Source organism: Eretmochelys imbricata, chromosome 6, assembly GCF_965152235.1.
Source record: "Eretmochelys imbricata isolate rEreImb1 chromosome 6, rEreImb1.hap1, whole genome shotgun sequence".
In the NCBI taxonomy this organism is placed as follows: Eukaryota; Metazoa; Chordata; order Testudines; family Cheloniidae; genus Eretmochelys; species Eretmochelys imbricata.
In genome coordinates, this window is record NC_135577.1 from 70,177,218 (window position 1) to 70,196,874 (window position 19,657).

Genomic DNA, 19,657 nt, shown 5'->3' on the forward strand with positions numbered 1-19,657 from the left:
AAGTGATACATTTTTAGCCTCTGCCTGAAGTGGGGGGACAGGAAAGAAAGAGATCTATTTAATATCTTATGTCCAAGCAAGTAATAAGGAGAATTGAGAATGTCCTCAGTTCATTCAGTAATATCAACATCTTTTTGATCCTGGAGAGGTCAAAGCAATGAGCTTCTCTCCCCTAATGACAGGTTTCAGAGTAGCATTCGTGTTAGTCTGTATCTGCAAAAAGAAAAGGAGTACTTGTGGCACCTTAGAGACTAACAAATTTATTTGAGCATAAGCTTTCGTGAGCTACAGCTCACTTCATCGGATGTTCCGATGAAGTGAGCTGTAGCTCACGAAAGCTTATGCTCAAATAAATTTGTTAGTCTCTAAGGTGCCACAAGTATTCCTTTTCTCCCCTTGTGGTGGGAACAGCTACTGGGAAGCAGAATATTGTTCAGAGAAGTATCTACAATGACTCCAAAATAGCTTTCTTGAGTGACAGGTTTCAGAGTAACAGCCGTGTTAGTCTGTATTCGCAAAAAGAAAAGGAGTACTTGTGGCACCTTAGAGACTAACAAATTTATTTGAGCATAAGCTTTCGTGAGCTACAGCTCACTTCATCGGATGTTCCGATGAAGTGAGCTGTAGCTCACGAAAGCTTATGCTCAAATAAATTTGTTAGTCTCTAAGGTGCCACAAGTATTCCTTTTCTCCCCTTGTGGTGGGAACAGCTACTGGGAAGCAGAATATTGTTAGGGACCAAAAAGTGAAGTTAACTGACTATACTTGCAACACAAAATTTAAGGCTGCTTTGCAGAAGATCCTTGAATACTAGGGCAGGGGTGGGTAGGAGGGGGAAGAAGAGTTTACACAATCAACGGGGCTGCCCTTATTGGGGAAGGTTTTTGCATGCTTCATTCATTTCTCTCTCTAATTTTCAGAGAAGGGAGGAGCTGGAGGCTGAGTTCACACTTGAGAACCTGTGAGTAAACCTCAAATATTATGAAATCAGAAATTAATGGACTCAGCAATTCCAAGAGTAATCAATCAATAGGGAAAATGTTTCATATCCTTGCTGTTTCTTCAATAGCCAGACCCCATCCCCAGATTCCTTCCTTTTCCAAAACAGAGCACACTTAAACAAATCTTTTAAAAAAAATATAAAAGAGGGAGAAGAAAAGAGACAGAGTGGGGGAAAGAGCACAACAAATATCCATATCACTTTCTAGTAATAATTTGTGTCACTGTAATTTTTCCTAACGAAGATGTGTTATTTAGGTCCCCCATAGGAGTCCAAGGCTGGCTTCTTGGGACCAGTGAAATGCATGTCAGTGGTGTGGGCACCCCTGGCCAATTCATGGCACTGGGGGCAACGTGACCCACACAGTCATTAATGATATTAAAACTGTCACAAGCCTCTCCCAGAGGTTTGACTATAGTTGAATCATCTCTGTTTCTGAGTAGTCAGTGTGGCCTCTAAAAGAGGCACACTTTTATGAACAACCAAAAATTAAAAAGATCAAGATAAAAATGCTTAAAGTAGTATTTAGACGATACTGGTTGTGAAATGTGTACTTTTCATTTTGTTTTCTAGTCTGGATCTTCCTGAAACCATCATCACCAATGGAGTAGTAGTGGTACATTTTGTTTTCTTTTCTCTTGCCTCTACCGCATAGCAATACTTATAATACTGTGCAGAAACTAGAGAATCAGTAAAATGACCCAGAGCTGATACTCCTATACACTTCCTCATGCTGAGGCAAAGGCTGAGCTTGGATAGCTTGTGAACAGTTTGCATTTCCCCACCATTCCCTAGAGTGTCTGTGTTGGTCGTGGCTGAGGCTAGAGTATCTGCGAGCTCCCTCAAGCCAGCACACCATAGAACTGACTAGCTGGAGAAGCATAACAATGAGCACTCACAGCCGGTGCTCTCCCATTATTCCCTGCAGTGACTGTTGGAAGAAACTTCCATTGGAGTACAGCAGGAATGACATTTTACTACTCCAGCCAGCACTCCTGCATCATTCCATAGCCTAGCTGCCACTAGTTATGAGCGCAATGAAAAATACATAGCAAATCATCACTTGTCAAGGACATTTGTTTTCTTTGTAGCTTTATTTTTCCCCTTTGGGAGTCCTGGTGGATCCTTATGGGACCTTTAAGAATGCCGTCATTTTCTCTTGCTTTATACCACACCCCATAGACACCTAGGGTATGTGTATCATAGCTACCATCCTTTCACCTGCGGATTAGATATGACTCTCTCTAGAGCCCATTAATAGTACTTCTTAGTCTACCAGAGAGATCATTGCAGAAGAATGCAAGGCACTTAGAACCAGGGATCAAGCATGCTGTCTCCACAGTGCTCCCAATATTTGCCACCCTGGTAGCAAAATAGTGGGCTGAAGAGGTAAGTCTCCCTCTGTGATATTTTCTGTGTGTAATCATCTTATTGGTCATGTTTGTTACAGTCTCGTGAAATTTCCTGCTTGGAAGTTCAGGTGGATAGGAGGAGGTGGAAGAAGAAGAAGAAGGAAAAAAAGCATTCTACAAGTGAGGTTATTGCTTCATTAACTGGTTATTAGTAGTTATAGCCTTTAAAACAGCAACTGGAAAATGTGTAATCCTTATTATAGATTACACTGACTGCATCTACAACTGATTGTTAAAATTCCACTGCCTTAAAGCAACATTCAGGCTGAGATTTTGGACATATTACTCCTAGTCCTGCACAGTGTACAGTCATTTACACTGGTGGAAAATGTGTATAAAATGGTACCAAATCTGAATGGTAGCACTGTGCACACACTTTGCACTGATGTATATGACTGTACTGAGGCGGTCACCCCGCTCCGGCCCTGAAGGGGTTAAAACAGCCCTGGGAAGCCAATAGGCTAGGCTGATTGGGGAAACAGCCACAGCTGGAGCCACGCCCCAGTCAGGCCACATCTGGCCCTATAAAAGGGCTGTGTCTCTCTCTAGCTCTTGAGAGAGAAGGACCTGGCTGCCTGGGAGAGAAGGGTACTTGGGACAGACCAGTGTGGGGGAAATGGAGGAGGAGCTCCAGCCTGGCAAATCCCCAGGCTGCAGGCCTGGTCAAAGGCCAGAACAGGTACTGGGGTTGCAAAGGTTTAGCCTGGGGTTAGGCAGAGGTAGCAGGTCCAACCCCCCCCTTGCCAATGATAAGTGGTTTACAGACTGCACTGCAGTCTGTCCCAATGAGCAGGATGATGACTGACAGTAGCCACTAAGGCAAGGTGGGTTTAGAGGGTGGGGGTTCCCCTGGATGAGGAGACCCAGATTGTGGGTTACTGCTGGGGGCAGAACCCCTGGGCAAAGGGCACCAGGGTCTGGGAGGGACACGGGGGCCAGTGGCGGTGAGACACCGGCCTGCACAGGGTGCTCTGGAGGCTGGAGAGCTAATTCCCGAGACGACCAGCAGGAGGCACCGAGCGAGTGAGTCATCGCCTCGCTACAATGGCCTACACAAGGTGCAGGACAATGGGGAATCAGGTCCTTGGAATTCAGACTTACGATTCCACTAATAACCTTGACTCTATCCCCTTTCCCATGTGCACTGCAACAGGGTTTTCACTGCATGGTCATACAAGTATACACAAAATAAATGCTCCATTTGTTTATCTGCAGTTATAGAAAAGAACACATTTTGTATTTGTGTGTGTGTATGTAAGTGAGTGTGTATATATATGTGTGTGTGTGTGTACAATTTGGCAAATTACATAATATGTCACAGGCCTGTTTTTATGTGACCATCAACATGTAATGACAAGCTCTCTTTTAGTGTGTGTAGTGCATGCAGGAATGGTAACTTTCATGTGGGAATGAAAAAATTGAACTTTCTGATTTTGTGTGATTAATATCAAAGCCATAATATCACTTCCCCCAATATAAATTCCTTTGATTTTAATTATTTTGAATGATTACAAAATAAAATCTGTGTCTAAAGGTACTGTGTGCTTTGCTTGGTGCATGTGAGGGGCTGGGATAGTGATTGCAAAGGTGGCTTTAAGCTGTCTTTGAACTCCCATGGCTTCAAGAAGCTGGTTTGACTCCTAATGTTAGATGAGCTTCAGGGCTGCTCTAATTTATACTAGCAGTTATGGCTCTCATGAGCCTATACACCGCCTGGGAATTGGTGGCATGCTCCCTACAGTAAACCAGGGACATATGCGAAGAGAATCTCCAATTTCCCAGTGAGATTTCTAACTAGGTGGACCAGTTACACTTCTTCACACCCCCTTGTGCTGATCAAGTGTCACAACGGAGTTGTAGCATTGGCAAGCATCTGGCCTATTATCTATGAAGTGACTAAAATAGACAGAGATTCATCTGGTCTATCTGTTCTTATAAAGAAGGTTATTAGCTATTGTAGGGTCAAATCCTGCAGGGCAGCTGTACCGCACATCATTTGGCCTATAATAACATACAATACAATCATGTACATTTGTTCTGTCAGAATACAGTGGCGGTAAATACATGGCATCCCAAAGCACAGGGATGTTCCGATCTGGGTTTTTTGTTCAGGCCATTGTAAAGATAGGGCCATAGGCAATATTTGAATCTGAGTCCATGTCCAGATTTCAAATCTCCCCACCCCCCAAAGCGTACAGAACACAGGTTTTGGTTCCAGTTCATCTCTAGGTATTTTTGTCTTTTGGCTTTTTTGTTTTTGTTTTATTACAGACTGATAAAGGTTTGGTTTTGGTTTTGTTCGTTTTTTTTTTTTTTTGTCTCCTTTTCTTAGAGCACGACTTGACGTTTACAGTGAAAGGATCCTTTGAAGAAACTCATGGCCTTTCATTGTGCTGTGACCCCAGCTTTCATCTTACAGATCCCATCCTGTTTCACTATGCCAAGCATAGCCAGCCACAACTGGATATTACACTCCCGAAAATGAAGTCACTTCCCAGCTTTGTATGTTATAATTCAACATGGTAGTAGCATGGAGTAATATAGACAGCAACATACATCTACCTTTATTTGGGATGGGGCAGCAAAAGAGTACTTCTCCTTTTAATAAAAACTCTTGTTTCTTTTCAGTGTGCTTGTATGTCATGTAGAGCAGGAAGGAGTAGAACTGGCCCTTTGACTGTGCCATTGAATTTACTTCCCTTTGATCAAGAAGTAATAGATAAGGTAAGCATTGCCAGCCTTTGAGAATAGAATCATAGAATCTCAGGGTTGGAAGGGACCTCAGGAGGTCATCTAGTCCAACCCCTGCTCAAAGCAGGACCAATCCCCAATTAAATCATACTGAATTTTTTTAAGTTTTTGCTGGTTCCACCCAGAGAAACAAACCCAACCTCCTAGATACCAAAGAGGACGTTTTCTATTAAGGACATTAGAAAAAAGATATGGGAGTGTGTCTGCCAAGCTGTGGGGAAGGGCCAGAAAATACAATGCAGCAGTTCTTTAGTGGGGGGGATGGGGGGGAAGGAGGAGAAAAGAGTCTGATATCTTGCACACTCAACCAGCAAGAGTGTCTAGAGCAGGAAAAGAACTGCATAGTTCAAGGTTCTTGAAAAGCCCAGTGTCTCCTAAGAATGTTGGCTATTCTATCCTAAACCCCACCACTACAGGCCAAATCCTCAGCTGGGCTAGGCTCACGCATCAATACTGGTACTTCAAGACTTTTGGTTTTGGTACTCGTGGCAGCCTGTCCGAGGCTTAATAATGGCCTTTCCACTGGGACCTACAGTTCCACTGCTGCCCGTCTCCCATTCATGTATGTATTCCCTAACCTGTAATGGAGCATGGGCTGCTCCATAGCTCAGCCGTGCAATAGTGAGACAAGGCAGGCAGAAGTAGATGATACAGACAAGGTCTTAACCTGGTAAATTGCTGCACCTTCCTGAAAAAACAAGGAACCATTGAGATGCAAGCGATTTTTCTACAAATTTTCTTGAGGCCATATAAATCACTCTGATTACTACAGCTCACGGCTTTGTGACTGTGCTGGTGACCAGGAGCAGATGAAACTAATTAAAGTCGGGAGGAAGGAAGGCTGTAGAAATATCTCAGCATTTATTATATTTCCATTTCTCATTTTCAGCACAGAAAATTTGACCTACACTTTAAGACAAAACAGTGGTAAGTTTCTTTCTTGGCTTCTTGGATTCTGATAGATGGTGGCCAAGTTCTGCTCTTTGTATCTGGGGAAAGATGTGCTTATGTCATAACTTTCTGCTGTGTACTGATCTCCAATTGAGACCATGTAATAAAACACACGCAGTGCAGTCAGCCTTTAATGAGACTTCTGTTAGATCCAGCAGAAGAAGTGTTACTGATAGTAGTTTTTGAAATCTGTACACACAGGGTGAGATTCTGTGCTGTGCTGCCAGGGCTTGTGAGGAGTTCCTTGGAAGAAAGCTTTATGAATGCTGGGCGTATTCTCCGGCTAAAATGAGAGGTCTTAGGGACCCTTTATGTCACTCCAGACTTTTTACTTTGTATCAAGGGTTAGAAAAAGAGATCTCATTCATCCTGCCTATCTGTTATCCTCCGAGCACCGCAATCCACTGAACGCTCTTGTGCCAGCCATTATGCACTGTAAAATCCCTTACATAGCCAGTGACATAAGATAGCAGTGTGTTAATAAAAGACTTGACAAAGAATGTATAAGCCTGCCAATTGCCTTATAAAATGTAAATCCAGTTAAAATTGTACACCACTGGGTAGAGATGCCAGCTTATACACCTGGGTCCAACAGCTGTGTATTGTCATATACAGAAATTGTGTCATATACAGAAATGGCCCAACTTGATGATCACTTTAGATAAGCTATTACCAGCAGGAGAGTGGGGTGGGAGGAGGTATTGTTTCATGATCTCTGTGTATATAATGGCTTCTGCAGTTTCCACAGTATGCATCCGATGAAGTGAGCTGTAGCTCACGAAAGCTCATGCTCAAATAAATTTGTTAGTCTCTAAGGTGCCACAAGTCCTCCTTTTCTATTGACAATTTGACCCTCCATGTATAACTTTGCCGTTGGAGGTGCAAGTTGCCAATTCTGTTACTTGCAGCTATCTTTAGACATTTTAGATAATAAAAAATACCTTAATATCATGGAGAGCAGATAGATACTTTCGTTTTGTTAATAGAATAAAATTTTACAGGACTCTGCACATATTGCTGTCTTCCCGTATAGTTTATTAGTTTGTCCATATACAAGTTGTAATAACATAATATAAAAATGGATATATTGTGTCAGACAAATGGTCCATCTAGCCCAGTATCCTGTCTTCCAATAGTGGCCAGTGCCAGCTGCTTCAGAGGGAATGAACAGAACAAGTAATCATAAAGTGATCCATCCCCTGTTGCCCATTCCCAGCTTCTGGCAAACAGAGGTTAGGGACACTTCAGAGCATGGTTTTGCATCCATGCTCACCCTGGCTACTAGCCAGTGATGGGCCTATCCTCATGAACTTAAGAGTTCCACAGGTTGACTGTGTGATGTGTGAAGAAATACTTCTTTTTTGTTTGTTTTAAACCTGCTGCCTATTAATTTCATTTGTTGACCCCTAATTCTTGTGTTATGAGAAGGAGTAAATAACACTTCCTTATTTACTTTCTCCACACCAGTCATGATATTATAGACCTCTATCATATCCCCGCCCTTAGTTGTCTCTTTTCCAAGCTGAAAAGTCCCAGTTTTATTAATCTCTCCTCATATGGAAGTTGTGCCATACCCCTACTCGTTTGTTTGTTGTTTTTTTTTTTTTTTTGCCCTTCTCTGTACTTTTCCAATCCCAATATATCTTTTTTGAGATGGGGTGACCAGATCTGCACACAGTATTCAAGATGTGGGCGTACCATGGATTTAGATAGCGGCAATATGATATTTTCTGTCTTATTATCTATCCCTTTCCTAATGATTCACAACGTTCTGTGAGCTTTTTTGGCTGCCACTGCACATTGAGTGGATGTTTTCAGAGAAGTATCTACAATGACTCCAAAATAGCTTTCTTGAGTGACAGGTTTCAGAGTAACAGCCGTGTTAGTCTGTATTCGCAAAAAGAAAAGGAGTACTTGTGGCACCTTAGAGACTAACCAATTTATTTGACCATGAGCTTTCGTGAGCTACAGCTCACTTCATCGGATGCATACCGTGGAAACTGCAGCAGACTTTATATACACACAGAGATCATGAAACAATACCTCCTCCCACCCCACTGTCCTGCTGGTAATAGCTTATCTAAAGTGATCATCAAGTTGGGCCATTTCCAGCACAAATCCAGGTTTTCTCACCCTCCACCCCCCCACACACAAACTCACTCTCCTGCTAGTAATAGCCCATCCAAAGTGACAACTCTCTTCACAATGTGCATGATAATCAAGGTGGGCCATTTCCAGCACAGATCCAGGCTTTCTCACCCCCCCACCCCCATACATACACAAACTCACTCTCCTGCTGGTAATAGCTCATCCAAACTGACCACTCTCCCTACAATGTGCACGGTAATCAAGGTGGGCCATGTCCAGCACAAATCCAGGCTTTCTCACCCACCCCCCCTTTTTTTCCCGGGGACACACACACATACACAAACTCACTCTCCTGCTGGCAATAGCTCATCCAAACTGACCACTCTCCAAGTTTAAATCCAAGTTTAACCAGAACGTCTGGGGGGGGGGTAGGAAAAAACAAGGGGAAATAGGCTACCTTGCATAATGACTTAGCCACTCCCAGTCTCTATTTAAGCCTAAATTAATAGTATCCAATTTGCAAATGAATTCCAATTCAGCAGTTTCTCGCTGGAGTCTGGATTTGAAGTTTTTTTGTTGTAAGATAGCGACCTTCATGTCTGTGATTGCGTGACCAGAGAGATTGAAGTGTTCTCCGACTGGTTTATGAATGTTATAATTCTTGACATCTGATTTGTGTCCATTTATTCTTTTACGTAGAGACTGTCCAGTTTGACCAATGTAAATGGCAGAGGGGCATTGCTGGCACATGATGGCATATATCACATTGGTGGATGTGCAGGTGAACGAGCCTCTGATAGTGTGGCTGATGTTATTAGGCCCTGTGATGGTGTCCCCTGAATAGATATGTGGGTACAGTTGGCAACGGGCTTTGTTGCAAGGATAAGTTCCTGGGTTAGTGGTTCTGTTGTGTGGTATGTGGTTGTTGGTGAGTATTTGCTTCAGGTTGTGGGGCTGTCTGTAGGCAAGGACTGGCCTGTCTCCCAAGATTTGTGAGAGTGTTGGGTCATCCTTCAGAATAGGTTGTAGATCCTTAATAATGCGTTGGAAGGGTTTTAGTTGGGGGCTGAAGGTGACGGCTAGTGGCGTTCTGTTATTTTCTTTGTTAGGCCTGTCCTGTAGTAGGTGACTTCTGGGAACTCTTCTGGCTCTATCAATCTGTTTCTTCACTTCTGCAGGTGGGTATTGTAGTTGTAAGAAAGCTTGACAGAGATCTTGTAGGTGTTTGTCTCTGTCTGAGGGGTTGGAGCAAATGCGATTGTATCGCAGAGCTTGGCTGTAGACGATGGATCGTGTGGTGTGGTCAGGGTGAAAGCTGGAGGCATGTAGGTAGGAATAGCGGTCAGTAGGTTTCCGGTATAGGGTGGTGTTTATGTGACCATTGTTTATTAGCACTGTAGTGTCCAGGAAGTGGATCTCTTGTGTGGACTGGACCAGGCTGAGGTTGATGGTGGGATGGAAGTTGTTGAAATCATGGTGGAATTCCTCAAGGGCTTCTTTTCCATGGGTCCAGATGATGAAGATGTCATCAATATAGCGCAAGTAGAGTAGGGGCTTTAGGGGACGAGAGCTGAGGAAGCGTTGTTCTAAATCAGCCATAAAAATGTTGGCATACTGTGGGGCCATGCGGGTACCCATAGCAGTGCCGCTGATCTGAAGGTATACATTGTCCCCAAATGTAAAATAGTTATGGGTAAGGACAAAGTCACAAAGGTCAGCCACCAGGTTAGCCGTGACATTATCGGGGATAGTGTTCTTGACGGTTTGTAGTCCATCTTTGTGTGGAATGTTGGTGTAGAGGGCTTCTACATCCATAGTGGCCAGGATGGTGTTATCAGGAAGATCACCGATGGATTGAAGTTTCCTCAGGAAGTCGGTGGTGTCTCGAAGGTAACTGGGAGTGCTGGTAGCGTAGGGCCTGAGGAGGGAGTCTACATAGCCAGACAATCCTGCTGTCAGGGTGCCAATGCCTGAGATGATGGGGTGCCCAGGATTTCCAGGTTTATGGATCTTGGGTAGTAGATAGAATATCCCAGGTCGGGGTTCCAGGGGTGTGTCTGTGCGGATTTGATCTTGTGCTTTTTCAGGAAGTTTCTTGAGCAAATGCTGTAGTTGCTTTTGGTAACTCTCAGTGGGATCATAGGGTAATGGCTTGTAGAAAGTGGTGTTGGAGAGCTGCCGAGCAGCCTCTTGTTCATATTCCGACCTATTCATGATGACAACAGCACCTTCTTTGTCAGCCTTTTTGATTATGATGTCAGAGTTGTTTCTGAGGCTGTGGATGGCATTGTTTTCTGCACTGCTGAGGTTATGGGGCAAGTGATGCTGCTTTTCCACAATTTCAGCCCGTGCACGTCGGCGGAAGCACTCTATGTAGAAGTCCAGTCTGCTGTTTCGACCTTCAGGAGGAGTCCACCTAGAATCCTTCTTTTTGTAGTGTTGGTAGGGAGGCCTCTGTGGATTAGTATGTTGTTCAGAGGTATTTTGGAAATATTCCTTGAGTCGGAGACGTCGAAAATGGCCCACCTTGATTATCATGCACATTGTGAAGAGAGCTGTCACTTTGGATGGGCTATTACCAGCAGGAGAGTGAGTTTGTGTGTGGGGGGGTGGAGGGTGAGAAAACCTGGATTTGTGCTGGAAATGGCCCAACTTGATGATCACTTTAGATAAGCTATTACCAGCAGGACAGTGGGGTGGGAGGAGGTATTGTTTCATGATCTCTGTGTGTATATAAAGTCTGCTGCAGTTTCCACGGTATGCATCCGATGAAGTGAGCTGTAGCTCACGAAAGCTCATGCTCAAATAAATTGGTTAGTCTCTAAGGTGCCACAAGTACTCCTTTTCTTTTCTTGAGTGGTAACAGCTAATTTAGACCCCATCATTTTATGTATATAGGTGGGATTATGTTTTCCAATATGCATTACTTTGCGTTTATCAACATTGAATTTCATCTGTCATTTTGTTGCCCAGTTTTGTGAGATCCCTTTGTAACTCTTTGCAATCTGCTTTGAACTTAACTATCTTGAGTAGTTTTGTATCATTGGCAAATTTTGCCATCTGACTGTTTACCCCTTTTTCCAGATCATTTGTGAATATGTTGAACAGGACTGGTCCCAGTACAGACCCCTGGCGGACACCACTTTTTACCTTTCTTTATTCTGAAAACTGACCATTTATTCCCACACTTTATTTTCCATCTTTTAACTAGTTACTTATCCAGGAGAGAACCTTCCCTCTTATCCCATGACAGCTTACTTTGCTTAAGAGCCTTTGGTGAGGGACCTTGTCAAAGGCTTTCTGAAAAGCTAAGTACAGGATATCCACTGGATCCCCCTTGGCCACATGCTTGCTGACCCCCTCAAAGAATTCTAGTAGATTGGTGAGGCATGATTTCCCTTTACAAAACCATGTTGACTCTTCTCCCACAAATTGTGTTCATCTATGTATCTGATCATTCTGTTCTTTACTATAGTTTCAACCAATTTGCCGGGTACTGAAGATAGGCTTACCAGCCTGCAATTGCTGGGATTGCCTCTGGACCCTTTTTTAAAATTGGTGTCACATTAGCTATCCTCCATCTGGTACAGAAGCTGATTTAAATGATAGGTTACATACCACAGTTAGTAGTTCTGCAATTTCATACTTGAGTTCCTTCAGAACTCTTGGGTGAATACCGTGTGGTCCTGGTGACTTATTACTGTTTAATTTATCAATTTATTCCAAAACCTACTCTAATGAGACCTCAATCTGGGACAATTCCTCAGATTTGTCACCTAAAAATAATGGCACAGGTTTGGGAATCGCCCTCACATCCTCAGCTGTGAAGCTGGATACAAAGAATTCATTTAGTTTCTCTGCAATGGCCTCATCTTCCTTGAGTGCTCCTTTAGCATCTTGATTTTCCAGTGGCCCCACTTGTTGTTTAGCAGGCTTCCTGCTTCTGATGCACTTTCAAAAAAATTGCAGTTACTTTTTGGCTAGCTGTTTTTCAAATTCTTTTTTTTTTCTTTTTCTTCCTAATCATATTTTTACCATATTTTGCCAGAGTTTATGCTCCTTTCTATTTTTCTCACTAGGATTTAACTTCCACTTTTTAAAGGATGCCTTTTTGACTCTAACTCCTTCTTTTACTTTGTGGCACTTTTCTAGTCCTCTTACTATGTTTTTTAATTGGGGCTATACATTTAAGTTGAGCCTCTATTATGGTGTCTTTAAAAGGTTTCCATGCAGCTTGCAGGGATTTCACTTTTGGCACTCTACCTTTTAATTTCTGTTTCACTAACTTCCTCGTTTTTGTGTTGTTCCCCTTTCTGAAATTAAATGCGATGGTGGTGGGCTGCTTTGGTGTGCTCCCCCCCCCCAGGCTGTTAAATTTTGTTATGTTTTGCTCACTATTACCAAATGGTTCAGCTACATTCACCTTGTGGACCAGATCCTGTACTCCACTTAGGGGTAAATCAATAGTAATGGTGGTAATGTCTTGTCTGTTTATGAAGGGTATATAGTTTATTTTAACTGTACAGTCCATCTTGAGATACAAGTCATAACACATAATATTTGTGCCTGCGTTCCAGCCGGGAAGACCTAGATATGCGCTTGGGGTTTGAGTTGTGTGTGGAGGAGAAGGATTTCCTGTGTAAAAGGAAGAAGTATGTTGCTGCTGCTCTGAAAAAGGTTCTCCAGCTTGAGGAGGACCTGCAGGATGATGAGGTACGTGGGGCAGAATCCTTCCCACTCCTTGTCACAGAGACATGCTCAGTCAATTGGGTGCCAAAATGTGGCATCTTGTTCTCTATTTTCACAGTCTCCAGACAGTCAGGATGCTTTACACTGAAGAAATAGGTCATCTTACTTTTTAGGAAGTGAATGAGTGGTCACAGATGATTAGTAACATCTTTTTACTTGTATGTACAGTACCTAAAGAGTGTTGCTTGAACAGATATTAAATACCAAGATGGTTTAGGCCCATGTTCTCAGAATTACAGCAAAAGCTTTCTTAGGACCAACCATGTTCTCAGCCAGCCCATGCAGACAGACTCAGAACTTCTGTCACTCAGGCCATGTCTACACTACAAAGTCATGTTGACTCTAGTTACGGTGGCATACCGCCACTGCAGTTAGTACGTTGCTTGTATGTGTACATACTTGGCTCCTTGCGTCTGTGGTGTGCATACTCAGTAGGAGTGCTTCTGTTGATAGACAGTGCGGTGCACCATGAGTACGTATCTCACTGTGCAACTCGCCACCATCCAGCGCACTGTCTTTTGGGAAGTTTTGGCAATGCATGATGGGGCTGAAACGAGTTGCACAAGGGTAATCGGGAGTATGGGGTCAACTTCCCAGTTTGCTACTGTCTCCATCCCATAATGTTATCTGTATCCCATAATTTTTGCGCCTTTTTTTCAAAATCCCACACACCCGCGCCACACTTCACGCTGTCCACCGTCTCTGACAGAAGCATGGAGTCAGCACAGCTCTGCTCTATTGTCATAAGTGTTGCAAGCACATGATCCTGCAGATTTGCAGAGCTGCAAGAAGAATCGAATGAGTAGGGAACATGATAATTTCTCGGAGGACAGATTGCCATGGGACATAGTGAGAACCAATGCAAGGTTGTTGGCGTTCATAGAGCAGCTGCAGATGGTGAAGTGCCACTTCTGGGCCCAAGAAACAAGCACTGACTGGTGTGATTGCATTGTAATGCAGGTGTGGGATGACAAGCAGTGGCTGCAGAAGTTTGAAATGCACAAGGCCACATTCCTGGATCTGTGCGCTGAGCTTGCCCCAGCCCTCCAGAGCAGGAACACCAAAAAGAGAGCTGCACTAACAGTGGAGAAGTGAGTGGCGATTGCATTGTGGAAACTTGCAATTGTGGATTGCTACCAGTCAGGTGGGAATCAATTTGGAGTCAGGAAATCCACCGTGGGGGCTGTTGTCATGCGGTGCAGGACTGTGACTCAGCAATGCCTCAGGACATAATGGATGGATTTGTGGTACTGAGGTTCCTGAACTGTGGAGAGTGGGGAAGGGGAGAAATAGACAGCACTCATATCCCTATTTTGGCACCAGATCATCTTGCCACAGAGTACATCAACAGAAAGGACTACTTTTCTATAATTATCACTGGGATGCTTCGACATCAATGTGGGCTGGTCAGGGAAGGTGCATGATGCTTGCATCTTTAAGAACACAGGACATTTCAGAAAGCTGCAAGCAAAGACATTCCCAACTGGATGGTTACCTTTGGCAATGATGAAAGCCCAGTAGTGATCCTGGAGCACCCAGCATACATCTTGCTCCCCGGCTCATGAAGTTGTACACCAGCCACCTCAACAGCACAGAGGAATGATTCAACGACTGGCTTAGCAGGTGCAGAATGACAATTCGTTGTGCTTTTGGTTGTTTGAAGTGATGCTGGCATTGTTCACTCACAAGATTGGACTTCAGTAAGAAAAATATCCCAATGGTTATAGCTTCTTGTTGTGTCATACATCATATCTGTGAAGCAAAGGGGGAAATGTTTCCACTGGGGCAAAGGTGGAGCGGCTGTCTGCAGAACTTGAACAGCCAGATACGTAGGCTACCAGAAGAGCTCAGTGCGGAGCTATAGGAGCAGGGAGACTTTGAAAAACCACTTTAACAGTGAGCTAGAGAAATATGTGTTGTAGTCAGCGTTCCCTCTAATTTTGTATGTCCATGTGAGGAATGAATTTTGTTATGTACACCAATATGGAGGTGATGTGGAACACGTCATCTCCATATTGGTGCACATAACAAAATTATGTGGCGGGGGTGGGGCTGAGGGGTTTGGAGTGTAGGATGGGGGGTTCAGGGATGGGGCAGAGGGTTGGGGTGTGGGGGGAAGGAGAGAGCTCTGGCTGGGGGTGCAGACTCTGGGGTGGGGACAGGAATGAAGGGTTCAGGGTACGGGACGGGGCTCAGAGCTGGGGCAGAGGGTTGGGTTTTGGGGGGATGAGGGCTCTGACTGGAAGTGCAGGCTCTGGGGTAGGGCTGGGGATGAGGGGTTTGGGGTGCAGGAGTGGGCTCAGGGCTGGGGCAGAGGGTTGGGTGCAGGGGGTGAGGGTTCCAGTTAGGGGTGAAGGCTCTGGGGTGGGGCCAGGGATGAGGGGTTTAGGGTGTGGGAGGGGGCTCAGGGCTGGGGCAGAGGGTTGGGGTGCAGGCTCTGGGGTGGGGCTGCATGCTGCCTCTCTGCGGTTGGGAGAGAGGACTCCCCTCGTCCCCTTCTTGCCGCAGCAGCTCGGGGCGTGGGGAGAGGCGCCTCTCCTCGGCTGTGGCAGCTCCGGCGGGGTGGGCTGGGCCAAGGGAGGGGCTCCTTTCCCCCGGCAGCGGCAAGTCCCATGGGGCATCTCTCCCCACCGCAGCCCTGAGCCCCTGCGCAGGACTTCATAGGCGGCTGCGCAGCTTAGAGGGAACTTAGGTTGTAGTGTGCTCTACCTGGCCCTGCTCTTTTGTGGCCTGGTAGGAACTGTATGTTGATTGCTGCACACATCAGGAATATGGCATTGTCAACGCACCTATTAATTTTGTTTGTGACTGATCCTATGAGTTGTGTGGCACTGTGCAATAACAGGTAATTGGCTGCTTTCAGAACTGCTCAGCTCTCGGCAGCGTATGTTGTGAACTAATAAAGATGAATTATGTTCCAAATAATAGAATTTTATTCTGTAACAAAATAAATGCAAAAAAGTGCAATTTTAAAACTAATACATTAAAAATGTAATAAACCATAATAAATTAATAGAACAGAACTTATGAAGGGTAAAGAACATTCAGGTCCATTTCAGCTACACATACATGGACCTGTGAAAGCTACGGTTAGCATATGTGAAGCTGTGATTGTCTTTAATGTCCCCATGGGTAGAGTGGTGGGGGTAGTGCCCTGATGTCACATGGAACATTGAGAAGGTCCCGATGTTGAGTTCTCAATGGGCTTCAGAGGGAGGCAAGCCCAGAACTGTTGAACTTGCAGGTCCACCAGAGCCTGCAACATCTTTGTTTGCTGCCTGAGAAGCCCCAGTATGTTCTGGTGCATCTCCCTCTCCTTTTCCTGCTGGGCTCCTGGGCCTTTTTGCTCTCCACTTATTCCTTTTCCAGTCTGTCTGCAGTTTTCATCGTCCAAGCCCTGTGTTCACGGTCTGAAGCAGCACTGACTTGCAGGATCTCACTGAACGTGTCATCCTGAGTCCCCTTCTTTCTCCTCCTTATCTGGCTCAGGTGTTCCATGGGAGACCCTAAAGGCTGCAATGGCACCAGCTATAGATAAAACACACAGAGGTACCCTTCTCAGTCCATTCATTACAGAAAGTGAAACTTAAGATGCTGAACTCACTCCCCTTACTCCCCTAAAGTTTTAAGCACTACGTTCTCACTTCTGCTTGGGATTGCTTGTGCACGGCGCCAGTCACAGCACCAGCCATGGTGAGTATGGCCTGCCGAGGGTTGAGGAAATGTGGAGGGAATTGTTTGGTTGCATGAATCTAGTAGTATAGGGCATTGTCACTGCATCCTGGCACCATTTTCCACAGGCGGGGGTGATTTTAGCTGAGATCTCACTCCTGAGGGTAACAAGGCAGAGAGCAGAGAAAGCACAGCTGCTGCTGGTGTCCCAAAGGTGCCTGGGCCTGTATGCTGCTAGTCTGTGTACTGCAATGGTGCCTGCTGAACTGATCACTGAGTGACACAGGAAAGAGTCCTACCACAGAGAAAGATATAAAGGAATCCTCCCTAGAGATCTTCGGCAGAGGATTGCAGAGTACCTCCATGAACGTTTCATCAATATCTCTCAGGAAGATTCAAAGGACATCCCCGAGAACATAAACAAACTGTTCTGCATGGCCCCTCTGCCTAATTCTAGAGGGGAATGAAAAACAGATAGCACCTCACCTCTTTTGGTTGTACCACTACCTTGTCTAGCACAACTAAATTAATGATAAGTCAAAAGATGTGTCCTCCTACTTTGGGGATGCCATCCCTGTAACTGAAAATTTATCTACACACTTACCCAAGGTTCCTTCCTCTGCATTGGGGTCACCCGTGCTTGACTGGTTGGACTGTGGAGGAATCAAAAACAGGTCCCGGCTCGCTGTGCAGCTGGATTCCCTAGGTCGCCCGTCCTCCATACTCCTCCTTCTCTTCCTGATCCACCATCTCTTCCACCTCACTGTGCACATCCTGTGACTCGGTCTCCTCGGAGGTATCTATGGTGGTGTGGGGAGTGGTGGTGGGGTCTCCGCCAAGTACAGCATGCAGCTCTTGTAAAAGCAGCAGGTCTGTGGCACAGCAGATCTAGTGTTGGCCTCTCTGGCTTTCTGGTATGCCTCCTTGGCTTTCACTGTGTACTGCTGTTGATCCCTGTTGTAGCCCTTCTCCTGCATCCCCTGACCAATTTGTTCATAGATGTTGACATTCCTATAGCTGGTGCTGGAGCTGTGCCTGCATAGCCTCTTCAGGCCCAGGAGGTCCAATATCTCCTGTTTTTTCCAGGCAGGAGCACGTCTGGAGCATGGAGCCAGCATGGTCAGCTGGGCAGTTGTACTCAACAATGGAGAGCTGCTAGGGGTGCTTGCCAAGCCAGACAATAAGAAAAAGGAATTTCAAAAATTCATGGGACTTTAAATGGAGTGGAGGTGGGGAGTCTTCTGGTCTCTCTGACCCCTAGGTTGGGGAGTTCACAACTGAGACCAGAGCAGCCAGTATGGGGCATTGTGGGACAGATACTGGAGGACAGTTAGGATCAAGATAAATAACGCAGTTTCTACACTCACACTGCATCAACCTATGTACATCAACTGTGGCTCTAAACTGCTTGGGGAGGTGGTGTTACTAAGTTGGTGTAATGGAACACTTACCTCGGTGGGAGACAAATTTAAGTGTAGACACATGCACAACTAGGTAGACATGAACTGCCTTGTGTTGACCTAACTTTGTAATGCAGACCAGGCCTCACTGTTTATAATTGATTTGAACCTGACTTTCCATTTGCACCTGTGCTGCATAGATGCAAAATACTACCATTCTGAGTTGGTTGTGTTTACAATTACTTTGTACTCACTGGGCAGGTTTAAAGTCACCCACACTTCTGCCCAAAAATGATACTTCCTTAAAGACTTTATGCTAAATTTACCACTTGTGCCAGCAGTGTCTTTAGCCCAGTGCATGGTATCCATCTTTAGTGTTAGTTGAGCCAACTTATCTTTCATGTGAGACATAGGTTTAAGTCACTGGGGGAAATGATACAGAAATGTAAACTCATTTTACAAATCTTTGGATCAAAAAAATAAACAAAACAAAACTCACAAAACCTTACATTCTACAAGGTTTGCCAATTCCTAGATGACCAATACCTACTGACAAGGTCACAACAGTGATAGTTTATTGCATTTAGTACAAGTCTATTACAATCAGGAGATAACAATTCCTGTATTTTTATGTTGATCTCCTAGAGGATTTTTTAGGAAAATTGAAAGTATTGAGGTTAGTCTCCAATTATGCTCAGTGTTTAAAATTCCATGACATGACAGCCTTTGCTTTCCAATTGCTGAGAAGTAAGTTACAGAAAACTCAGAGCAATTCCAGTTATTTCTATGCAGCATGGTTAATTCAGATCATGTTTCTACTTGCAAACTGATCATATACAATTTTTTTTACCATTTAATCAGGGCTGGAACTTGTTAACATAATTTCTACTCATCTCCATTCAAATCACTAATTGTCCCTACCCATATAGTTATTTTTCATTAAATGTATGCTTTTTTGCATTGACTAGGTACCAGTGGTGGCATTCATGACAACAGGTGGTGGTACAAGAGCATTGACAGCAATGTACGCTCACCTGTTGAGTATCCAGAAGCTGAATGTTTTGGACTGTATTTCATACATCACTGGTTTATCTGGCACAACATGGTAAGGAGGACCAAGCTTCTGACACAAAGAAATTAATTAAGGACACACAATTTCCAGAGTGGTGAAATGTTTATTAGTCTCCAAGTAGTTATGCATGTACCCATTGTAACCTAGTTTAAATATTGTGATAGATCCAGGCCAGTTGGGTACAGCACAGTAGCAGAAGGCAGATATACTGGCCACTGGATTAACAGTTTTCTGTTCCTTGACTGACCAGAGCAGGGGCTGCTCCAGGCTAATGAGAACACCTGACTCCAATTAACCTGCAAAGAGTCAGGTGAGGCCATTAAGCTAATGTGACCACCTGACTCTAATTAAGGCCCCTCTGATACTATAAAAGGGCTCACTCCAGTCAGGCAGAGAGGAGTCAGGGAGCCAGAGGAGAAGAAGTGTGGCTGAAGGGCTGGTTAATGAAGACCCCCTCAAGTCATTGGTAAGGGAGCCCTAAGGTAAGGGTGAAGAGGGGAGAAGCAGGAGAGCTGTGGGGAAGTGGCTCAGGGAAATGTAGCAACTCTGGCAGTGACAGGTT

At 44.6% G+C, this 19,657-nt stretch overlaps 1 protein-coding gene across 1 annotated transcript in view; it reads left to right on the plus strand.

The window, feature by feature from the left end:
* The window catches only part of LOC144266764 (cytosolic phospholipase A2 epsilon-like), a 64,151-nt gene that overhangs the window by 28,388 nt on the left and 16,106 nt on the right, over positions 1-19,657 (plus strand). Inside the window, exons 6-13 of the mRNA XM_077820264.1 lie at positions 921-961; positions 1,574-1,616; positions 2,451-2,532; positions 4,745-4,914; positions 5,041-5,136; positions 6,053-6,090; positions 12,780-12,915; positions 18,992-19,128. Of these exons, the coding sequence (XP_077676390.1) occupies positions 921-961; positions 1,574-1,616; positions 2,451-2,532; positions 4,745-4,914; positions 5,041-5,136; positions 6,053-6,090; positions 12,780-12,915; positions 18,992-19,128 (743 nt within the window). The remainder of the gene's footprint in view (positions 1-920; positions 962-1,573; positions 1,617-2,450; positions 2,533-4,744; positions 4,915-5,040; positions 5,137-6,052; positions 6,091-12,779; positions 12,916-18,991; positions 19,129-19,657) is intronic.